At 43.7% G+C, this 21,235-nt stretch overlaps 1 protein-coding gene across 2 annotated transcripts; it reads left to right on the top strand.

Annotated features, from left to right (window-relative positions):
- The first annotated feature begins 4,471 nt into the window (after window positions 1-4,471).
- Window positions 4,472-14,489, top strand: dyrk3 (dual specificity tyrosine phosphorylation regulated kinase 3). Of its 2 annotated transcripts, none has more exons than XM_073467811.1 (6): window positions 4,472-5,379; window positions 7,314-7,423; window positions 10,503-10,708; window positions 10,807-11,110; window positions 11,223-11,639; window positions 11,733-14,489. In XM_073467811.1, exons 1-6 carry the CDS (start codon window positions 5,337-5,339, stop codon window positions 12,462-12,464), a joined length of 1,812 nt encoding a protein of 603 aa, XP_073323912.1. In that variant the 5' UTR covers window positions 4,472-5,336; the 3' UTR covers window positions 12,465-14,489. The 2 variants fall into 2 exon arrangements, with proteins under 2 accessions (XP_073323912.1, XP_073323913.1); XM_073467812.1 differs by lacking the exon at window positions 4,472-5,379 and adding an exon at window positions 6,052-7,119.
- Window positions 14,490-21,235: the final 6,746 nt, after the last annotated feature.

The raw sequence follows: 21,235 nt of genomic DNA, 5'->3' as shown, positions 1-21,235 counted from the left end.
AAAAAAAAAAAAAAAAAAAAAAAATCAGCAGCTTCTGTTTTTGCACATGTAGATGCAGGTCACTGAATGGCTCTTATCCCCCCCTCAACTTTCCACCCATGAAAAGAAAACTATATATATGAAAATTCATGATAATGGCTATGATGTACCAATGATGTGTTTGCCATGCATATGTATTATGTAGACACTGGAAAAAGAGTGACAAGGTTTAACTTTGTTGTTATTACGATGAATATTAATATTCTTTTGGTATCATTCCTACTGGTTAATGCGTGTGTGTGTGTGTGTGTGTACGCGCGCGCTCATCTAGGACTGTGAGGATGATGTGAATAGTGTTTTATACTGAGTGTGTCATCAGCGCTCCCTCATCGGGCCTCACTTATTCAGTATTAAAACATGCAGTGACTGCACATGTAATATAGTTCATTACAACTGCAAATGGGGTTGTTTCGGAAAAGATATTTGGCGTGCATGCATCATAAAATGAGTGCATTTAACCAAAGCATTTACTGTCAACATCTTCCACACACACATTTTATTTAATATGACATAAATACTGATAAATGAGGCCCCTTGTCCATAAGCACATGCTTCTCAGTAAACCCAAACCTACTTCATTTTTTAACACCGCCACCCAAAACCCAGGCTGTTCCTGCTGGCAGTGCCTTTTGTTTCGTGTGCCCCTGTGTTTGGATGTAAGGTGTGTGTAAGCACACAGGTGCCTGAGAGTGTATGTCTGGGTTCTTTTGCATAGCGTGCAAATCTGTGTTTCTCGGGTGGTGCTGTATATGTAACTTTTCTTTCTTCCCCTTAACTTTAACACATTTGTCTTTCCAACAAACCCTCTGTGTGTGTGAGTGGGTTTGTGTGTGTGTGAAATGCGTGTTATTTATTTCATGGTCCACCTCATCCATATGATATAATGTTGAGGATGTTGAGACTTGATGCTTTTTTTTTGCAATTTATTTTGTTTTAATTGAAGAAGTGTGCATAAATATAGCAGTAGAACTGTACAGAATAACAAAATGAAATAAAAAGGTCATCCCTTTATTGAAATGTTCTCATGTCCTCATGTCTCTGGCTTCGACTGAGTTTCACTGATGGCACGCAGAAACAGGTTTTACCTCTTCTGCATTTAAGTTGTCTCATATTGTGTGTGTTTTTATGTCACGAGGCCCAAAATGGTTCCCTGTGTCACAGGTCGATCCAGTCTTTGTTTTCAGCTTCCTGTTAGCCTCACTTCTACCGTGAATACAGGCATAGATTATGCAAATGTGTGACATGGTGACGTAGTGTGACGTCAAGAAGTCACAGAATTAAAGGCATAATAGGTCTCCTTAAATCACATTACACACATGTATAATATATTTCTCAGGAAGTTTTAAACCACAGGGTGGAAGAGATGCCTCTCCGTTACCTTGGTAACAGTTGGTCTGTACAACAAAAGTCTCTTTGAGCTAGACAATGAACTCCAACAGACCGAAGGCGTGAGGATTGCGCCAACAGAATAAATACTTTGCAGTTATTGCTGCTTTTACGTGCACATCACTGTCATATTATAGACGGTTAATTCAAGATTTGAGTGTTTGTGGGATTTGTTTGGGACAGTCGGATGTACACCATTTAGTGCGTCAGTGACCTTAACAGGAGTGTTGTCCAGACATGATCCAAGTACCAGCTGAGCTTTGCATCTCATGTGTTCTTCAACAGCTTGCATTGCTTTCAAATCACCAGCAGGTGGAGATGTGTCATCTAAAGTGCAAGTACATGCAGCGTGTAAACTGTGTGTGTGTGTGTAAGCACAGATGCATGTGTGTGTGTGTGATGGTGTTTCATATGCTGTGATATGCTCAGCATGATAAAACATGTTGCAGTGACACTCAGCTTTACACAACACTTTCCCTGATATGGTCGCTTTCAGGCAGATTCTGCTTTCAAAGGGCATTCAAAATAAAGTGTTAGGCCAGTAAACCCACAGGTGTCTGTGTCCGTCAAAGGCTCTCAGACCAAATACAGCCCGAACCCCCAACCCCCACATGGACCTATAGGTAGTTCTGCACCTGGTCCCATCTCTTGCTGTGGTTGTAAATTCACTGGCTGTGATTAGACACACACTTACACCTTGAACCCTTTTGAGAGGAAAGTGCAATAAGCAGATCGGTTTATAGGCATTGTCACCCTACTCTCTCTATACACCACCATCTAAGAATAATCAGCGTGGCCGAGCTGGCGTTAAAGGCCGGCCGCTGCCCAGGGGGCCATCTGAAACTGTGTCAGTATGCTTATTTATGGCAGCAAATATAGACAGACCCCTCTTCTCACCTCTGAGAAAGAGCTAAGATTAGCATCACCCTCTGGCCAGCATGTATCACTGTCTGAATTTAGCCCGTTCCTCTTCTCGCTCTGTCTGTCCTCTGCCCTGCCCCTAACTATATCCAGCCCTGTATAGATCTCTCCATACCCTCTCCAGTTTCAGTCCACCAGCTCAGCTTTCCTCACAGGGTATGCAAAGTGAATGACCAACAGCACTGTGTCGGCCTGAGGATAAGCAGATTTTATCTGCTCATTATTTATCAATGCATTGTTCAGTCAATAAAATGCCGAAAATTTGGAAAATTGTCCATCACAATCACCCAAAGGTAAAGCTAATGTCTTACAAGGGCCTTTCCAGCCTGACCAGCAGTCCAAAACCACCAACTACCTCCAAGAAATCATGTCTAGTTAGTTTTTTGTACTTTTCCACAGAAAGAACGGACAAATGGAACCATCAAAGATCAATAAAATAACATTTATTTAATTCTTGCCTTTAGCTCGCTCTTTGATCGAGCACCTGCAGAAGTTTCTTGGGATGTTTGTACCTACACCCTGTTTGTCTCTCAGTAAAATGAAATAGAAGACACACTGTACGAGGGCATCTTGCCCAAATCTGTGTGGCAATGTTAAAAGGTCAAACTGCAGTGCTGTCTTGGTCTTGTTTTTCTCATTAATGGTTGATAAATAATTAACTAATGCTTTACAGAACAGCTTTAAGCCACTCATAAACTACTCAGACTTTTATTCACCAGGAAGACTCCTTTAATGCATTGCTTGACCTCTGATCCTTTGGGAAACACAGGGCATGGAAAAAACAAATCAACATTTACGACTTCAGACTTAGACTACTTTTATAATTTCCCACAATTACATCTGCAGCCTCAATGATTATTACCCTGTGTTGATGATTCATGAAGATTTATAACTACAGATTTTATGGTTTACCAACACAGGCCTACAAAACTGGCGATGCGATCATTTATTACTTTTCAGAAATGACTTTTAATGAGTTGACAGCCAGGAAGACTTTTCATAACCTGGTATATAATTCACACTTTTCCACTACTTTAATCTTCCATTCCTCTACATTTTGGAGGCAAACGTTGTACTTTTAACCCAACTACATTTATTTGATAACTTTTTTATTTCTCTAGTTACCAGAGTCAAAGTAGTACATTTTATATCCATTTATTTGATTGGCAATCGGATAAATAAACCACTGATTCCAGTAATGAGAAAATTGGAGAATATCGAATCCAATAATCGTCCAGGCCGATTATCGATTGACCCATAGTATTCAGTATATACATACATGTAAATATATGCATCATGTTACTTTTACTTTTGATATTTAAGTACATTTATTGCCAATCTACTTTTGATAGTTGATATCAGATACTCTAAGACTTTAACTCAGCTACCATTCATGTTGGTGACTCTCACTTTCACCAGAGTAATATTTCAACACGATATCTTTACTTTTACTCAAATATGACTTTACAGTCTTCACTGACTTTAAGTACATTTGAGGTACTTTTACTTCTAGCTACTTTACTTATGTATTTCCATTTTCTGGTACTTCATTTCCACTCCACTACATTTATCTGATAGCTTCAGTTATTAGTTACAGAGCCAAAGGAGCATTTTTAAATCAATTTGTCTTCAGTTGGATAAAAAAAAACAAAAAACAAACAAACACTGATCTTGATTTACAGAAAAAAGCTGAATATTGACTGTGATAATTGTCCAGGCTGATGATCAGTGCACCCATATATGTATATATTTATATACATACATGTAAAGTATACTGATCATATTTAGTGCCATAAAATGACTTTTGATACTGAGGTACATTGAATATCAGATACTTTAAGACTTTTATTCAAGTACTATATGTATGTGTGACCTTCACTTTTACAACAGTAATACTTTTACACTATACCTTCACTTTTTATGGCCTTTGGGTTCCTTTTCATACCACTCAGGGGACATTTACAGTATGTTGCTTGAGCACATTGACGCCGGCTCCCATGCAGAGCTCCAGCTGGACGCTGCGGGGCGCCCTCCTGCCTCCCGCCCGCTGCCTGTGTGTCTGCTCTGGATGCTCGCTAAGCGCCGCCCCGCTCCCTCCCTCCCTCCGCTCGCCTGCTGCTGACTCCAGCCTCAGCGAAGACGCCCTTAGCAACAACACACGGCTGCGTCGAATAAGATACTCCTACCGCGGAGAAGACGGATTAAACACTGCTGCTTTATTCCGCTGAGTACAGGTGAAGCTCCGCTGCAAACACGATGCACCGGCTGTCTGAGCACTCAACATGGGACTTGAGCACAGCTAGCGAGCTAGCCTATTCTGGCTAGCCGTCCCCGAAGACGAGCGAAGCAGCCCCAAGCTGTCCCGACGGAGGACGAAATCCTGGGGGTTCGACGAGTGCTCGCATCGTTGTTTGCTAACTACAAAGTCAGCTAACCGGGAATAAGCACGGGAATGGTGCTCTGGATCGACTCACTGAACCGACAGAGAAAGGCGAGGGGCACACGGCTCAGACCACCAAGCTGTAATATTTGGACTCAAACTATTTTTAACAGAGGGAGCGGCTCTCCGGCGGACGGGTGTTTTTGTGGCTGTTCGAGCTAGCTGGCTAGCTAAAACCGAGGGAGACGACCCCCCACCGCCTGCTCAGGTTTTTCAAACTGCAGCCAAGGCTAATGTTAGCCGGGGCGAGTGTGTGAGCAAGCACACAGAGCACACAACCCCGTGGTTTTAATAAAGCGAGGATAAATTACAGTCAAAGCCGAGAAGAAAGTAGCGTGAGTGAGTTGAACCGAAACCACAACTCAAGGCTGCTTGGACTCTTTTGTTGTTTTTTTGTTTTTTTTGCTAACGCTGCACGGCCAAGTTGTAAATGCTGTTAGCTAAGTTTGCAACGTGACTCCAGTTTGAATCTCTTGTTTTACACTTTTTTTTTTTTTAATTCTTGGATTTTTTCCACTTCGGATGCTGGCATCACATTTTAATTGCAACCATGATGATAATAAGCAGAAAACCAGAGGGCCCAATAGCAACAGGTAACCACAACAAAGTGTCGCTGACTTTTTGTCTCCCAGTCTTTTTGTTAAATGCAAATTAGACGTTGAAATGAAACTCTATCCCTCAGCACGTATTTGTTTGTGGCTTTAGTTGGTTTAAATGTCACGTCGTGTCACCGTGTGGACAGCAGACGGATGAGGCTCGTGTCTCGGGACTGTGGGCTGTAAACTTGTTTTCCCTTTGCTCTGCAACTCCCCATTTCAATCACGAGCCTTGTGTTTTGGAACACGATCCAGGAAGCTGTGTGCTGTTTTTTTATAATGTCTTCCCCCTAATCATTTATCCTCTTATCAAAGTTTGATAAGCAATCAAAGCCATGTAGGCTATTAATAACTTTTAATTGTGGAATTTGTACCGTGACTGTCCTCGTTGTTGTTGTCTTGTATCTTTATTGGTGCTGACCTCGTCTTAGTTTCCCCTCTGTGTTGTGTGTTTGGGTTACTAGCAAGAAGGTGTAGGAAAAGTTTGAGTTGCTCTCAAGCCTTTGTCAAATACACCCTGTGGTGTACATCCGGAAGAGGAGGGCAAAAAGCTGTAACTTCACCCCCCCCTCACACGTTTTATGACACATGAGCTCATGTATGTCTGTTTGCTTGAACCTTGTTCTCTCCCCTCTGCCGTGGAGAGCTGAACTCCAGCTGGATGTTTGGTTACACACAGGTTTTGGGCTCTGTTTAATTTCTTTCCTCCGCAGGAAAGCTTTCCAGGAGAGTACAGAAAGTGCAGAGCCCCCACTGAGTCATTAGGAGTTTGCAGAGGGCTAATGGGGGTCTGTGCTTGCTAGTATTGTGTGTGTGTGTGTGTGTGTGTGTGTGTGTGTGTGTGTGTGTGTGTGGAGCCCTAATGCCTCTGTTTGCTGTGCTGTGCAGGTCTAATGCATCCGTTTCCAGGCAGCAGGTCTAATCTGTCCCGGTGCTGCTCTGTTGACGAGCTGGGGACACGGGCTCTGACGCACCTGCTCATGGTTACGACACTCTCAGGGGCTAATCAGAGAGAACACCAAACCTTCCACAGTTTTGGGCTTTTGCTAATGAGCTAACCCAACACAATAGCTCTCTAAATGGCTTATGCTAACAGGCTACTCTTCAGGCTATCGGAGATTAATACTGGCAGCTTACTTCTATTGAAGTAGCAACTAGTGGGTAAGCTAAGTGAGCAGAACAGCCGGCCGATGGAGGGCTGTCATTTGAGTAACTGGCTTCCTCCTACAGTCCCGAATGCTCCCCTCGTCCATCTACTCTCCATGTCATCTCACATTAGGTGTTTGGCCCGGTGCCATGGAGGTGAGCACCCACACGCTGCACTATTGAATGACACGCACCCGCATCCTTCCATATGAGCTCTATTTCTGAGCACACCTGGTGTGCGCACGACATGACTCGACCTGAATGGACAGATGGGCAGGCGGAAAGATGCTGTCGTCACACGGGCATCTGTTGCCCCTATTAGGCCAATAATACCACTTGCAGCGCTAGCGATCTGCGGCCCTAAGCCCTATCTAAGCTGGTCAGGTTGGAGCTCTGGCCTCGGATACAATGTATTGGACACAATAGATACAATAGATGTATCTGCTTATAACGGCCTCTTCATAGTAAATGTGGGTTAGGATGTTGTGGATGACGATGTGCATCCCCACTGGGTGACGGAGCCCAGTGTTGTGGGGTGGTCCCGCTGAGGCTGGATCATACCAGACTGTGTCAGTCTCAAGAGAACCAGCGGTAGGTTGATTGATGAAATAATCAATGGGACTTTACCTGGATTGAACAAACAAACAATTGTGGGCCTGTGTGCAGATTAGATTGCATTCTTTAGCCGTCATCCTCGGCCTTTATCCCAGAGCGCGTCTCTGTCGCAGATTTGATAATTCCACATTATCACGCTGATTTATCTTGTCCATCTTTGTCTCCTTCAGCACGGCATGGTGACGGCCTGTATGACTCGTACATGAGGACGGACCACATCCTTAAAGACGAAGCAGATACAAACAGTCCGTCTGGGCTGCCCCCCATGCCCAAACACACAGTAAGTATACACACAAACACACACACACACGCGTGCACAGAGCCAGTAAAGCCGTACTTCCTGTGCTGAAGCACACTCTGTCTCCAGACATCCTGTTCCTCAGAGAGAGATTCCCCTCACAGCCTTGTTCCCATTCATCACATCTGCACTCCTCCCTCTCGCCCTCAGTCTTTTTTGGCAGAGTGGGTAGCTTGTCTCTTATCTCTTATCTCCAACCTTTGTAATTCAGTCAAGTTTTATGCACCTCTGTAAGAATAACATGTGGTCACGTGAGTAATATTGATTGACTGCCCGAGGAGATACGAGAATGTCTGTAGCCATTTTGTGTCTCCCGACAAAGTTAATACAGACATCCAACCAGCCGTACATACAGTTAACGTGATGTTGCAGTTTATTGATGTATGGTATAGTCTTCATTTGCTTGATACACGATCAACCCATTTAACCTCATCTGCTCGGATAAATGATTCGACAGAGGAACCAGTCACAAACCACTTTCATCTGCAGGTCTGTGTGTAGTCATGCACATTTACGGGAATACCAGTGATGATATGCAGGTCATATGCTTCACTAGATTGACCCAGATACCATTATAAATTCCTGATCATGTAGCTGCTGCTTTATTACTTTCATATCATTTAAATAGCATGGTGGTCAGACAAGATCTGCATGGTTACGACATCACTTTGAGATCTGGTAACATCTTGTGATGGGCATTTTTTTATTTTAACTCTTTAAGTTAAAGGATGAACAGATTTATCAACATTTAAAAGATATGAGCGGCAGCCCTGGTGAGGTACCTTTCTGCCACGTTTCCCTCTCTGAAAAGCCCCTTTGGCAGAAAATGCGCACACACAGACAATGACACTCCACCAGCAGTGGGGAAAAAAGGCCGGTTTGATATATTGTAAAGATTTATTGGGCTTGAAAATGTGACCCACAAACAAAATCGCCAATCAACATTCTCCCCCCTCCCCTTCCTCCCCTTCCTCTGTCTCATTGTAATCCGCCATCAGTGGGCTCGCACAGAGGTTAGGCCTAGTTTTCTATTCTAGTCTTGTCCCTTTTCCTTTTGTATTTTCTGTCATGCTCACAGAGGTAATATCCTCTGTTGAACGTGCTCACCCCAGTTCAGCTTGTTCTGCAGCTTGCTTTGTGCTCTATTAAAGTAATAAACTGAGGTCATCCCTGTTCTCTGTTACAGGAAGGGACAAACTGATAAAATAAGTTGTAATAGCACTTAGATACGTGTCATCATACAGCATTAAAGAGTCAGAGAGTGGAAAGTTCAGCTCAACACTACCGTAGACATCGATTTAGTTGAGTTTGTCACCCAACTTATATCCATGCGTGATCGTGATTTGCTGATGTGTGTCTACATGTGTTGAGTTGTGCAACTCTGTGAGCGTGTGCTGTAGAGAAGCATACTTATGTGTTCCTCTGACAGCAAAGAGATTAGCTCCTCTCCATCTGTTGCACCATGCAGATTTGCTCACAGAGGACTCTCCACCCTCGGTATTACCTGGTGGTTAAGAAGATTCAAACTCTCTGGTTTTCATTTCCATCATCGGTCACTTTTTTCATTGTTTTTTTCTAACCACGCCCCCTGCCCGGTCACTCAATAATCTATCACAGTTGTTGCTCCACATGTAGGAAGCTTTGATTTTTTTTTTTATGCCCACATTTGTGTCTGTGGGTGAAGGGGCTCAATCAATGACATTCAGTGTGTTTGTAGTCCAGCTTCGGGACAACAGCTGCATGAGACCCTGGGTCAGCAGCAGGGCTGTTGTAATAAGTAAAGACTATATGGTTACATGTATGGAAACCCATCCTACATTCTTCTTCTATTTTAGGACTCAAACTTACAACACAAACACACTCTGAGCTGAGTCCTCTTTCAGTGCAACGTGTCAACACCTACTTTTAATGAACATTTCCTAGTTGTGTCGTCTTTATCAGCTGACAAGGTTTCAGCCGTTGACCTGCTCAGCTGTGTGTACGAGCCGAAGCCAGAAGCTCCACGGGGCAGCATAGCGATCTAATGGGAGAAAAGAAAACGTCAGGGAAAATGTCCCCTCGCTACACTGCCATTAAAATACGACAGAGACAGCTAGACTGTAAATATGCCTCTTCAGTGTGTCTGTATATAGGAAGGCCACGCTGAGTTATTAAGAGCCACATTGCTTCTGCAGTTTAAGAGTATAATCTAACTTTAATGACTGTCATTTCCCTTGTGCTCCATAATCTTGTGGAGGGTTCTTTCCGCTGGTAAGCGAGAGAAGAGAGGGAGAGACGGAGAGCGAGGAGGAATGAATTCCTGGGGTTGCTGAAACGAAGCTGTTTATTGGCAGGCGAGAGCAAGTCTCTGTAGAGATTTCCTGAAACTCTTTTAACCTAACGGGTCGTCCCATGGAAAGGTGGATCTGTCACTTTGAAAGTTTGTTGGCAAATACGTTTAAAAGGAACAACAACATGTACTGTGATTGTCTAGTTCGGAAAGAAATGCAATCAGAAGTCATTTGTGCAAGCAGGCAGCGGATGTGGGTCGTTTTGCATGAGTTACATTTTGGGGGTGGGCCTGTTGTTCTGAATTTCCTACCTAACCGGCTCTAGATCTAGTTCTGCTGGTTCACCTCCTGCTAGTCTCATCTCTGTTAATGGCTCGCTGCCCTGATGTTAGCTGTTGATATTAAGGCCACCATCAAACACAACCTCAGCTAGATCTCTTATTTGAAGACTACTTTTTGTTTGTGGCATGAATCATGAATTTCTCTCAGCACTCATTCCATGGCAGTGTGTAGTGGTGATGTGTGATTAGATACATCCAGAGGTGATATGTTTTCCTTTACCCTCCTCTTGAGCTAAATGTTTTTTTATTATTATATATTATATTAAGTAGACCCTGATGTGCGCCCTCTCTTCATTCTATTGAATACATTCATACAACACAATAAGCTACAAGTCTTATACTCAAGGAAGTACAACATACACACCTTGTTCACACACTGAGTAAGCTTCAGTGGCGTGTTTCGCGACAGGATTTTCTAAAGACTTTCTTCTCTACCATTTTCTCTAACAGGTTGTCAGTAACAAGACTGTAATGAGGGATCAGGTGACCGTGCGAGGTGGCCAGCTGAAGGTCAAGTACCTGTATGAAGACTCCACCAACAACCGAAAGATCAATGCCATAACCACAGCAACCACTCAGAACAGTGGGACCACTGGTCAGACGCCCAGTAAACCTGCCCCGGTCTCCAGCCTGTCCAAGGAGCGCAGTGTAGACAGGTGAGAACGTCTTCTTAAAACGTCTTTCAGAGCAAGTTGTGTGGCTCAAAAGCTTGAGTTGTTCATCACCGTGTTTCTGTCATACTGGTTTGACACAGCACTGAATCCAGTAAGGGCTCCAGTGAATCCTCAGGCTCACACGGTGTTGTGAATGGAGGGAACAGTGGGAAGCTGTGTGGACCTCTCACTCCTGACCAGGCTCTGAGACTGTACCGATCTCAGCTGACCACCCTGGAGCACACAGAGATCCACTCCTACCCAGATGTCTACTTTGTGGGACCCAATGCCAAGAAGAGGCCTGCTGTAGCTGGAGGCAACAACAACTGTGGTTATGATGATGAACAGGGCGGATACATTCATGTCCCCCATGACCACCTGGCTTACCGCTACGAGTTCCTCAAGGTCAGAGACGTGATTGTAGGCTATCACAATCACAGTTATGTGCACGTAAAACTTGTTGTTTCTGATTTGTTGCTAACTCAGCTTTTATCTCCCTCTTTCTTTCCCTCCTTAGATTATTGGTAAAGGAAGCTTCGGCCAGGTGGCGAAGGTATACGACCATAAACTGCAGCAGCACCTGGCTCTGAAAATGGTGCGCAACGAGAAGCGCTTCCACCGGCAGGCGCAGGAGGAGATCCGCATCCTGGAGCACCTGCGCAAGCAGGATCGTAACGGCACCATGAATGTCGTGCACATGCTTGAAAACTTCACCTTCCGCAACCACATCTGCATGACCTTTGAGCTGCTGAGCATGAACCTGTATGAGCTGATCAAGCGCAACAAGTTCCAGGGCTTCAGCCTGCCGCTGGTCAGAAAGTTTGCACACTCTATCCTGCAGTGCCTGGAAGCCCTGAGCAGGCACAGAATCATCCACTGTGACCTCAAGCCAGAGAACATCCTGCTCAAACAGCAGGGACGCAGCGGCATCAAGGTAGGACACCTCGCACATTCATTATGTACAAACCCTGTAACATGTTTTGTGCATCTGAAGTTCATTTGTACAATTCTTTCCTCTCCTGTCCAGGTGATTGACTTTGGCTCCAGCTGTTTTGAACACCAGCGAGTGTACACCTACATCCAGTCTCGTTTCTATCGAGCTCCGGAGGTGATCCTCGGTTCACGTTATGGCCTTCCTATTGACATGTGGAGCTTCGGCTGCATACTGGCTGAGTTGCTGACTGGTTACCCCCTGTTCCCTGGTGAGGACGAGGGCGACCAGCTGGCCTGTGTCATGGAGCTGCTGGGCATGCCTCCGCAGAAGGTCCTGGAGCAGGCCAAAAGGGCAAAGAACTTCATCAACTCCAAGGGCCATCCTCGCTACTGCGGAGCCAACACCCTGCCCACGGGGGCCACTGTGCTGACGGGGTCTCGATCACGGCGTGGGAAGATGAGAGGTCCTCCAGGTAGCAAGGAGTGGAGCGCCGCGCTCAAGGGCTGCGAGGACCCCACCTTTTCTGACTTCATAAAGAAGTGTTTGGACTGGGACCCCTCGTCTCGGCTCACCCCCAGCCAGGCCCTCAGACACCCTTGGCTGTATCGCCGCCTACCCAAGCCCCTACCTGGGACAGAAAAGAGCCCAGGGGCCACGGTGAAACGGCTCCCCGAGCACCACAGCACCTCGTTCCCCTCTATCCTGGCCAAAGGGGGGCCTGGTTTAGGCACCACAGCTGCCAACAACAAACTGAGGAGCAACATGATGGGAGATTCTGGGGAGGCCATACCTCTTCGCACGGTCCTACCCAAACTTGTCTCTTAGAGAGAGAGAGAGTCCTGTAATCTCCTCTCTCCTTCCACTTCCTCCTCCTCCTCTGAACTCCTCAGGAGGAGTCAGAGTACGGGAGTAAGTGGAGCCTAGGTTTTAAAACTTGTTTGGTTGCTTTTTATTTGTTTTCTACTGAGAGGTGTCGACACCCCAGTTCCTGGTTTTTATTATTAGCTGAACACAGAGAGAGAGAGAGACAATTAAAAACACTCTAAAAAAAATGTTTTTATACAGAGGATTTCCTTGAGCGGCTGTAGAATTTCTATAAACAGCCATTGATGAGGTTTGATTTAGATAATGCTTTTTAAAAACATGCTTGTGTGAGTGGACAGCTTCGTAAATGAGCAAATGTTTTTAACCGGCGTGTGTTCTCACGTGAGCGTTGTGTTTTTTTTGTCAAACACACTCAAGCACACCTGCACTGTCACTTGCCTCACTTCGCACTCTTTCTTAACACTCAGAGGACACCACCCTTCCTTGGGACGTGTTTATATGAGTGAAACTTGAAAAGGGCTACAGAGATTACTCTTATCAGGTTAGCAAGGAAAGATTTGTTCAGCTGACATAATTTATTAGGAAACAAAAGAATCAAGCTCGAGTGTTTGGGCCCTGCACAATGACAGTTATCCCTCACATGTACAACATAAATACAGGCCTTCACACAGGTGATAATGAGGGATTGGCATTATGTTGTGACGAATGAGGAAAACTTTTTTTTAGCAATAAGTCTTCACTTCTTTGTCTTTTCTAATGGCGCTCTTTTTCTACCTTCCCTGGTGCGTGCATGTCAGCTCAATATGTGACATTAGTATGTGTGTGTGCTTTAGCTCTGTGGTGCTACTGTGAGAGACGTTAAGAGGGCGTAGGACAACCTATATACAGCCTCCCCTCCTCCCCCCAGTTCCGCCATTTGAGTGAAAAGCGGGACGGGGGTGAGGAGGACAGTAGCTCCACTCGAACTGTCACAAAGGTGTCACCATCACACTCGGTACTTCACAGACTGGCTTGCGTGAGGCTGGCTCACATTAACTGATATATATGTTTAGGAGGAGAGCTGCAAGTCATTGCACACGAGCACCTGTGGGGTGGAAAGTTAGCTTTGGAAAGTAAAAGTTTGTCACCCGCCCACGCCCATTTTATTGGCTGCTGTGATTGTTGGCAGTGGTGCATTAATCCGAATGGAGGAAGGTGAGAAAGATCATGGGGTAAAATGAAGGGCGGTATGTTTAATATGAGCCAAGTTCTTCTTTTCTTTCAGGGGGTGGTGTAGAAGTGTTGATGGGACGTGCCAGTGACAAAGGAGGTTTTTTATGGTACTGAAGAAAGAAGTGTTTCTCAGGGAGACATACTTGATACATCCCTTAATCTTATATTAACTGTGTTCCACTTCCAGTCCTCTGTCCCGAGTATGGATGAACATGCATGCGAGTTCTGTCCACCGAGAGCGAGAGAATGCGTATACGAGTTTGTGCGAAGGGGGTCTGCATGCTCCACAATCTGACCTAGATTCTCTCTCCTCCCCCCACGGTCTCTCTCTCGTTTCTCTCATGTAGGGCAGGGAACCTCTTAAACTCACACACACATTTATAGTGAATTATGGTGCTGTCCTAAACGCGCGCGCACACACACACACACGCACACAGAAAAACACGTCAGGTGCATGTTGTACGGACCACACCGCTCGAAGAGTTCTTTCATTTGTCCCGCGTTTCTGAAGTGAAAATGTCAGGGATTTCTACTCTGTCTCCAATTTTTTTTTTTAAAATATAGGAGTGGTTTATACTGCGATCCAGTCCAGAATATCAGAGGATGTAAAATGCAAAAGTGGAAAAAGAGAAAGTCGTATACTGTCATGTTGTACTAGTGGTGTGCGTTAGTAGGAGGGTGTTTGGTGTTCCAGCATGAAATCACAACCTGTTATCAGACTGAGTGACTATGAGAAGAGAAACTGTACAGTAACCAAATGAAGTTGTGATAGTTTCTTTTTCTAAAGAAAATAAAAATGATTATTAACTGAAACTTGCTGCCTTGCTGCTGATTTCCGTTTTGACACACACATCTTTTTTGATGATGATAACTGGCTTTATGTACCATATCTTCCAAATCTGTTATGTACTGTCAACAGAGAGCCAGATAAGATTCAAACCCTAAAATAATTCTTTTAATCTGATTCTGAGTTCAGTCCTGAGATTTGCTGAGACAACAGTTAAAAAGAAACTTTAACTCAGGTCATTGTTCCTCATTTATCGTCCAACATGAAGCTCCAGTAACCAGCGGTTACAGTGTTGTTTGTGCTACTTGACACCTGGGGCTTGTGTTATAAAACAGCAGTCTGTCTCCAAACTGCCCCAGCTTTAGTCTGTATAGTGAATCACCATAAAGTGAATTGGATTTCAGTCTGCGATAAGGTTTCAGTGAACACTGACTTGGAGGCTGATGAGTCAGTGGCCTGTGACACAACTTCAAGGCAGCGTGTGATACTGACACTGCCTTGTTATTATGCACTTCCATGGAAGTTGTGAAAAGTAAAGTATAGACTGAACAAAGTGTGTAACGTACGTGTGAAACGTACCTCACAGCAGACATAACACTCCCAGGCAGTGAAACATAGATACAGCAGCTCAATTTAATTTTATAAACATTAGATACATTTAAAGTGATCAAACAGTCTTAAATTTGAATTTGTGAGGTCTTTATTGCCACAAACATTTTTATTTCTTTTGTCAAAATGAGTCAAGCTCTTCTGTGTGAAAAGAAGATCTTTGACTGATTTTTATTATTTCTAAATAAACAAACTCTCTTTGTTTTCATGGCTGAATAAACAAACTGACCTTAAAGGACAACACGGTTTCATACTGTTTGTTTGACTTTGTTTATATTTGGCGGACCCTGCCGCCTTTCTAGCTTCAAACAGTGTTTTGGGAACCTTTTTTCCTCTGAGAACAGCTTGTTTATCCAGTTATGGAAAAAATAAATATTTCTGAGTTTGTATTATCACCTCATTAATACTGTAAATATTCAAATTCTGAGTTTGAATTTCTCTTCAAACTACATAGTGCCCCTTTAAGGCTACCACTGAACCCAATACTGCCTTTTTACTTAGTACTAAAATGTAGATTAACTCACTCTAATAACCGTATTCTACCACATACACTACATGCCTTTATACTTACCTGCAATGCTTGAATGACAAAAATCATTCTTAAGTTTGTTTAAAAAAGGTCTTAACTACATAGTGCCCTTCTAAAAAGGATTAACTTTAAGAGTCTGGTACCTGGAGACAGTATATATCTGGAAAGGTATCCATATACATACTACATACCAAAAAGACCTATCATCCAAAAATCAGTCATCAATTTGTTTTAAAATGATCTCAAAACAGTCTTAAAAAGCAATACATTTAAGTGTCTGATAACTGTAAACAGCCTAGCCTAGATATGTAACAGTAATACTGATTCGTTCTCCCTCTGATTGGATTTTCTGACTGAAAGTGTCACGGCGGGGTCGACACAGCTGCAGCTGATAGAATTAATGATGGGTATAGGTTTGTTTACAGCGAGCTAATGAGCGAGGGTTGACAATAGTTGCTATTGTTGTTAATTGATAGCTGCAGCTGCGTCTACCCTGCTGTTGGGTGTGTAATGATGTCACTTCCAGTCAGTAAGTGAGCTCAGGTGCTCAGTGTTGTCATCCTAGGAAGGTTTCCGAGAGATCTATTGCGACATATCTGGTACTTTTTGTGGGGACTTAAAGACAACTTAACAAGTCTAGTTTCCTGCCCTTGCACCTGCCATATTTGTCTTGTTTTCAAGATGATTTCAGTGAAAGTACTTTGAATGCTCCTTCCCTTTATACCACCCTATCAGCCCTGTGTCCTCTCTCTATGAGTAACCAAACAGACGTACATCTAAGTGAACAATACCAGCAATAAAAGAGCAAGAGAAGATTGACTTTCAGGTGGTGGTAATGACGGTAGACTGATCATCTCCTGTGACACTGATGATTCATCGATGTTTACACTTGCACACCGGTGCCCTGAGGGAAGAAAAACTTAGGTAACACGCAAAAGGAGGAGGAGGAGGGGAGGAGGAACCGGTTCGGCAACATCGCCTGCTGAGGAAGACGAGAGAGAGGTAGATGAGGGTGGTTTGTGAATGTGTTGGGGAATTTAGGCCAGCTGTTTAATGCCAGCTGATCTCAAAAGTATGAAGGACGTTGGTGTTAAATGACGTGGGTATGGTTATTCATCATCAGCCTGGGATGGGCTCCTCACTGTTTCCATCAGCAGCATGTTTATTCAAATTACTGTGAGATCAGATTGAAACAAGCAAGTAAACAACATGCGAGAGGAGGCAGATTTCGTCCTGTCTGGTGAGCCTTAAAGTAAAGTAGCTGTGACTTTATTTAATTCTACTAATCTGTCTCCGTACAGTAGTGACGCTGTTCTAAAATATTTGCTCTAAGGCCGTTTATATCATTAGAACTGGTGTTGTAAAAAAGATGTTTAAACAATGATACATTTGTCCTATAAATTGTCCAGTTGCCTTCTAACTACACTACAGTTAGTTGTTATCAAGATTAAAATGCCCGTCGTTCTCTCTCCTTCTCCTCCTAATGTAAAAGCAGATTAGATCAATCCCATTAGACACCAATCCAGTCACCTTCTGACCATATGGTCTAAAGCTCATGCGTCCCTACATCCCCTCTGGCACACTGACTTCTATTCTCTGAAGTACGATGGCGTTTCCCTTCTCCTCTTCCTCGCCTCTCTCCTATGAGAACCAGTCTAAGCCTTCAGACCATATGGAGCCACAGCAGGATCTCTGGCTGTGAGCGAGGGCGAGGAGGGGCTGAGTGGTGACAGCTCTCTGATTACCGAGGTGGTTAAGACATCTCGACCTGCTTGTTGCTCCATGTTTGTCTCAAAGTGTAAACGTCTAACTATCTGTCGGTCTATTCCCTCAATGTTGTTGTTGTCGTTGTCACATGGATACCTGTGACCAGATGTGATAAGTTAAATACTGAACCTGCAGTCAGCTGTTGTCAAGACACTTTGAGACGAATCATGGGCCAGTCTGAACAGCAAAAACTCTATTTTCAGTATGTGGGCTTGCAAAGTGAATGGGATGGATCAGAGGTGAAATTGAAGTGTCAGGGCCAACATCGTTCCTCCAGGGGATGTTTAGGAGCGTGTTTTAGGCCGTTTGGAGCGTGCTGGCGCCCCTCTGTACGGACACTTTTTCGGATCTGGGGTCAGGGTTGGAGGCAGGCCTGCAAAGTGAATGGGCCAAAATTGTTCCTCCAGAAAGTGTTTAGGAGCATGTTTCAGGCCATTTGGAGTCACTTGGTACCTATTTGTATTGACATTTTTTTGGATCTAGGTTTAGGGTTTGGTTAGAGGCAGGCTTGCAAAGTGAATGAGATGGATCAGAGGCGAAATTTGACCAACTGTCAGGGCCAAAATTGTTCCTCCAGAAAGTGTTTAAGTTCACATTTCAGCCATTTGGAGTTGGTTGGTACCCATTTGTATTGACATTTTTTGGATCTAGGGTTAGGTTTAGGCTAGAAGCAGGCCACTTTTAGTGCTAGTTGATGAGCCCAGTTGTTGACGTATGTTGAGACTTCTGCCTCCACTCCATTAAAAGATGCTGTAAATAGATATCAGCTTGCATTTAAATGTGCAGTATCTAAGAATTTTAGTTGGAAATATTAAAAATTTACCAAAATCAGTAACAGAATGTGAAGATAGAACAGTATGTGTATTGTTGCAGAGATATCCACTGAAGTTAGCATGCTAACCAGCTAGTCCTGTCCCGTCCCTGTCAAAAGCTCATGTTCTAGTGGTGTAAACACCAACACTTCCTGAGCTCCTAGTCAGACCCACTAGCTGCACACGAAACTGAGCTAACTAGTGAACAGCTGCTACAGTTAGCAACTGTTAGTGGTTACCATAGTGATAAACTTCCCCTCCTTGTTTTGAGTAGCGCCTTTAAAAACTTCAATAGTTAAAAGAAATTCGAAAGTTTAAAATTACCCAGCATGCATATGCCATAACACACACAAATAAAACCTATATAAAAAGATAAATAGATCTGCACATAGATGTAGACTCTGTAGTCTAGTAACAGGATTTTGGTATCAGAAGCATTTTGGTTTCCATTTGTAGTCCAGTGTAGTCCATATAGTTTTGAACAATCACGTGTGCTAACTTTGGTTGAATGCAGGTAAACAGTCCACGTGGAGAACAAAACAGGCAGAACGCATTGTTGGAAATGTGTTCTCAAAACCCATCGGCTGTCGTCTGACAATGACAATGATGTCTGTTCAAAAAAGAAGACACACAGAAGACAAAGTCTTGGTCCGGACATCTGTTACCGGATATCTGTTGGCTACGCCAGAAGCCCTGAAACATTGGCTAAGTCGTTGTCGGACAGTAGCCATTAGACCATACTCTCACCATGGCCATTTTCCTCTGATACGTAGGGAGGGAAGGTAGGGAATCTGACAGACTCTTTCTTTCACCACTTTTCGATTGATCAGCAACTGTAAACTTGTTGGATAGTGAAAATCTGGATCGACATTAGCCCATATTTCAAGGTGAAACGACATATTGGTTAACCCTGTAGCTAACATTAGCATTCAATCACTTCCTGGCTAGCATGACTTTACTTGAATCCAGTGTGTTTCACTCAGGCTTAAATAAATGTGTCCAAGATATGTGTTGATATTTTAGAATTAATGGTGATGTTAGCTAGGAAGTGGTTGAATGCTAATGTTAGCTGTTTGTATATAGTTGTTTTACCTTGACATGTGGCCCGATGAAATGAATTGATTGATATATTAAAGAGCCTCTGTAGGCTCTTCAACAAAACAGAACAAAACAGAAGGCTCCTGTATCATTGCATTATGTTACTTATATAGCTTCAGATATGTCAAGTTGATTCTGCTTGTACCACAATGGCTTGGAAGGGTCTGTCAAAATATATGCTAACTTTAACTTTGTACTTTTCTTCGTTCATGCTGTACATTATGTGACAGCACACTGACTCAACCTGTATTTAGGCCTGTGACAGAGTGACTGATGTGTCTTGGAAAACCCTCTGTTCCCCCTGAGGGCTGGCAGTACTTCTATGATGTTTTGTTGTTCACATATTTGAAAGTTATAAAAGAATTCTTCATGTGGTTCGTTTGATGTCACTGCAAGCTGTGTCGTGATCCACCAGAAGAACTCGTGCTGTCTGGACTGAAGATTCAACCAGAACTGTGACTCAGCACTGCACAGCGCTCCGACGCAGGGTCCTCTGTACTTCACTCCTTCATTTACACAAGCCTCTTTTTTTTTGTGCTTGGAACGGACAATACAGTCACCCACACACGCACATTCAACTATAAACACACACAGTCCTGGGTCACAGAGTGCAGACACACACCAGAGCTATGAGTGTCGTCTGGCTTCGGTCCACTGGGACAGCTGAGGTACGAACCAGGCGATGGAGGCAGCAGGAGAATGCCACATTAGTCCCCCCGCTGTTGGGCCAACACACTCACAAACACACACACACACACACACACACACACAGAAAGAGAGACAACACATGTCCCCACATGCACAAAAGCAGACCACAGCCTACTGTTCCTTACTCACATGCACACAATGACACACTCACAGCTGAGCGCACACCAGTCACACTCACAAATGCACAGCTGAGCACAGGTCTATACAGGCTGAACAGATGCAGATCGTTGGGAGAGGTGGGGTTGTGCTCCAGTAACATTTGCCCACCCATCCCACCAATCTACATTCCACACAGACTGCAGGGCATGTGTGCATGTTGTGGCATTTTTTTTTTTTTCCCTTCGCAACAGGCATTTTGTCGAGACCTTTAACTTCATCTGACTGGTTGAAACCTCAGCTGCCCGTCTCTTCCTACAGTTACTGTATTTGCGGCCCCCATATTTAGGTTTTCAGTTCCCTTGTCTTGTTTACATGACCCGGCCGGGTCACAGTCGGGGCCTGGAATAGAGGATGACTCATCCCCTGTCTACAGAGATGAATCTGACTGTCTGTCTGTTTCTCTATATGTGCGTGTGTTTATGTGTGTGAGTTTGCATGTGTTTTTATGGTTTTGTCTTTCCAGTTCTGTTATAGCCTCAAGGTAGCAGGTCTGCACAGCAACACTCTGGCAAGAAGCTCCAAGGGCACTTCAAAGCAATCATGGTGCAGTATCTGCAAACCCACCTACTCAAAAGCTCTGTGGAGGTTATTTTCCAGTCTCTTCTTTCACCCACTGTTAAAGATGAAGAGGCGGATGAATTTATTTATTATGAAACATGTAGTTCACAGTTTTTTTTTCTTTCGTGATAAAATGTTTCATAATAACTCATGACTATTACTGCATTTTGCACATATATTAATATCCTACCGCGCTGTACAAAAACAATCCAGCCATTTAGACCTTTTTATTGCTTTCTGAGCCAAACAGAAATAAACACTCAACTGAATTCACATGATGTTCTCTTCCTACATCTTCACACTGTGTGCCACCATTTGTCTTCTGTCGTCTCCAGCATATAAGGTACATTTATTTTTATTGCACCTTTCACCAACATGGCAACTCAAAGTGCTTTACATAACACATAAAAAGACATTGAGACGAGATGTCAAACAAATACAAGGCAATATTCAAAATGCATTGTGTTTTGATTAGTGTATAGTCACCTGAAACTATGAATCATTGTGGTTTTGTTACCTTCAATTCAGTGTT

Source organism: Pagrus major, chromosome 6, assembly GCF_040436345.1.
Source record: "Pagrus major chromosome 6, Pma_NU_1.0".
NCBI classification, from domain to species: domain Eukaryota; kingdom Metazoa; phylum Chordata; class Actinopteri; order Spariformes; family Sparidae; genus Pagrus; species Pagrus major.
The sequence above is the reverse complement of the archived record's forward strand: the minus strand, read 5'-3'. Positions and strand labels throughout refer to the sequence as shown.

Excerpts from the sequence above, each read along its gene's own strand:
- dyrk3 (XM_073467811.1), top strand. The coding sequence starts at position 5,337 with ATGATGATAATAAGCAGAAAACCAGAGGGCCCAATAGCAACAG. Across the intron at positions 7,424-10,502 it reads CCCCCATGCCCAAACACACA|GTTGTCAGTAACAAGACTGT; the intron begins GTAAGTATACAC and ends TTTCTCTAACAG. Across the intron at positions 11,640-11,732 it reads AGGGACGCAGCGGCATCAAG|GTGATTGACTTTGGCTCCAG; the intron begins GTAGGACACCTC and ends TCTCCTGTCCAG.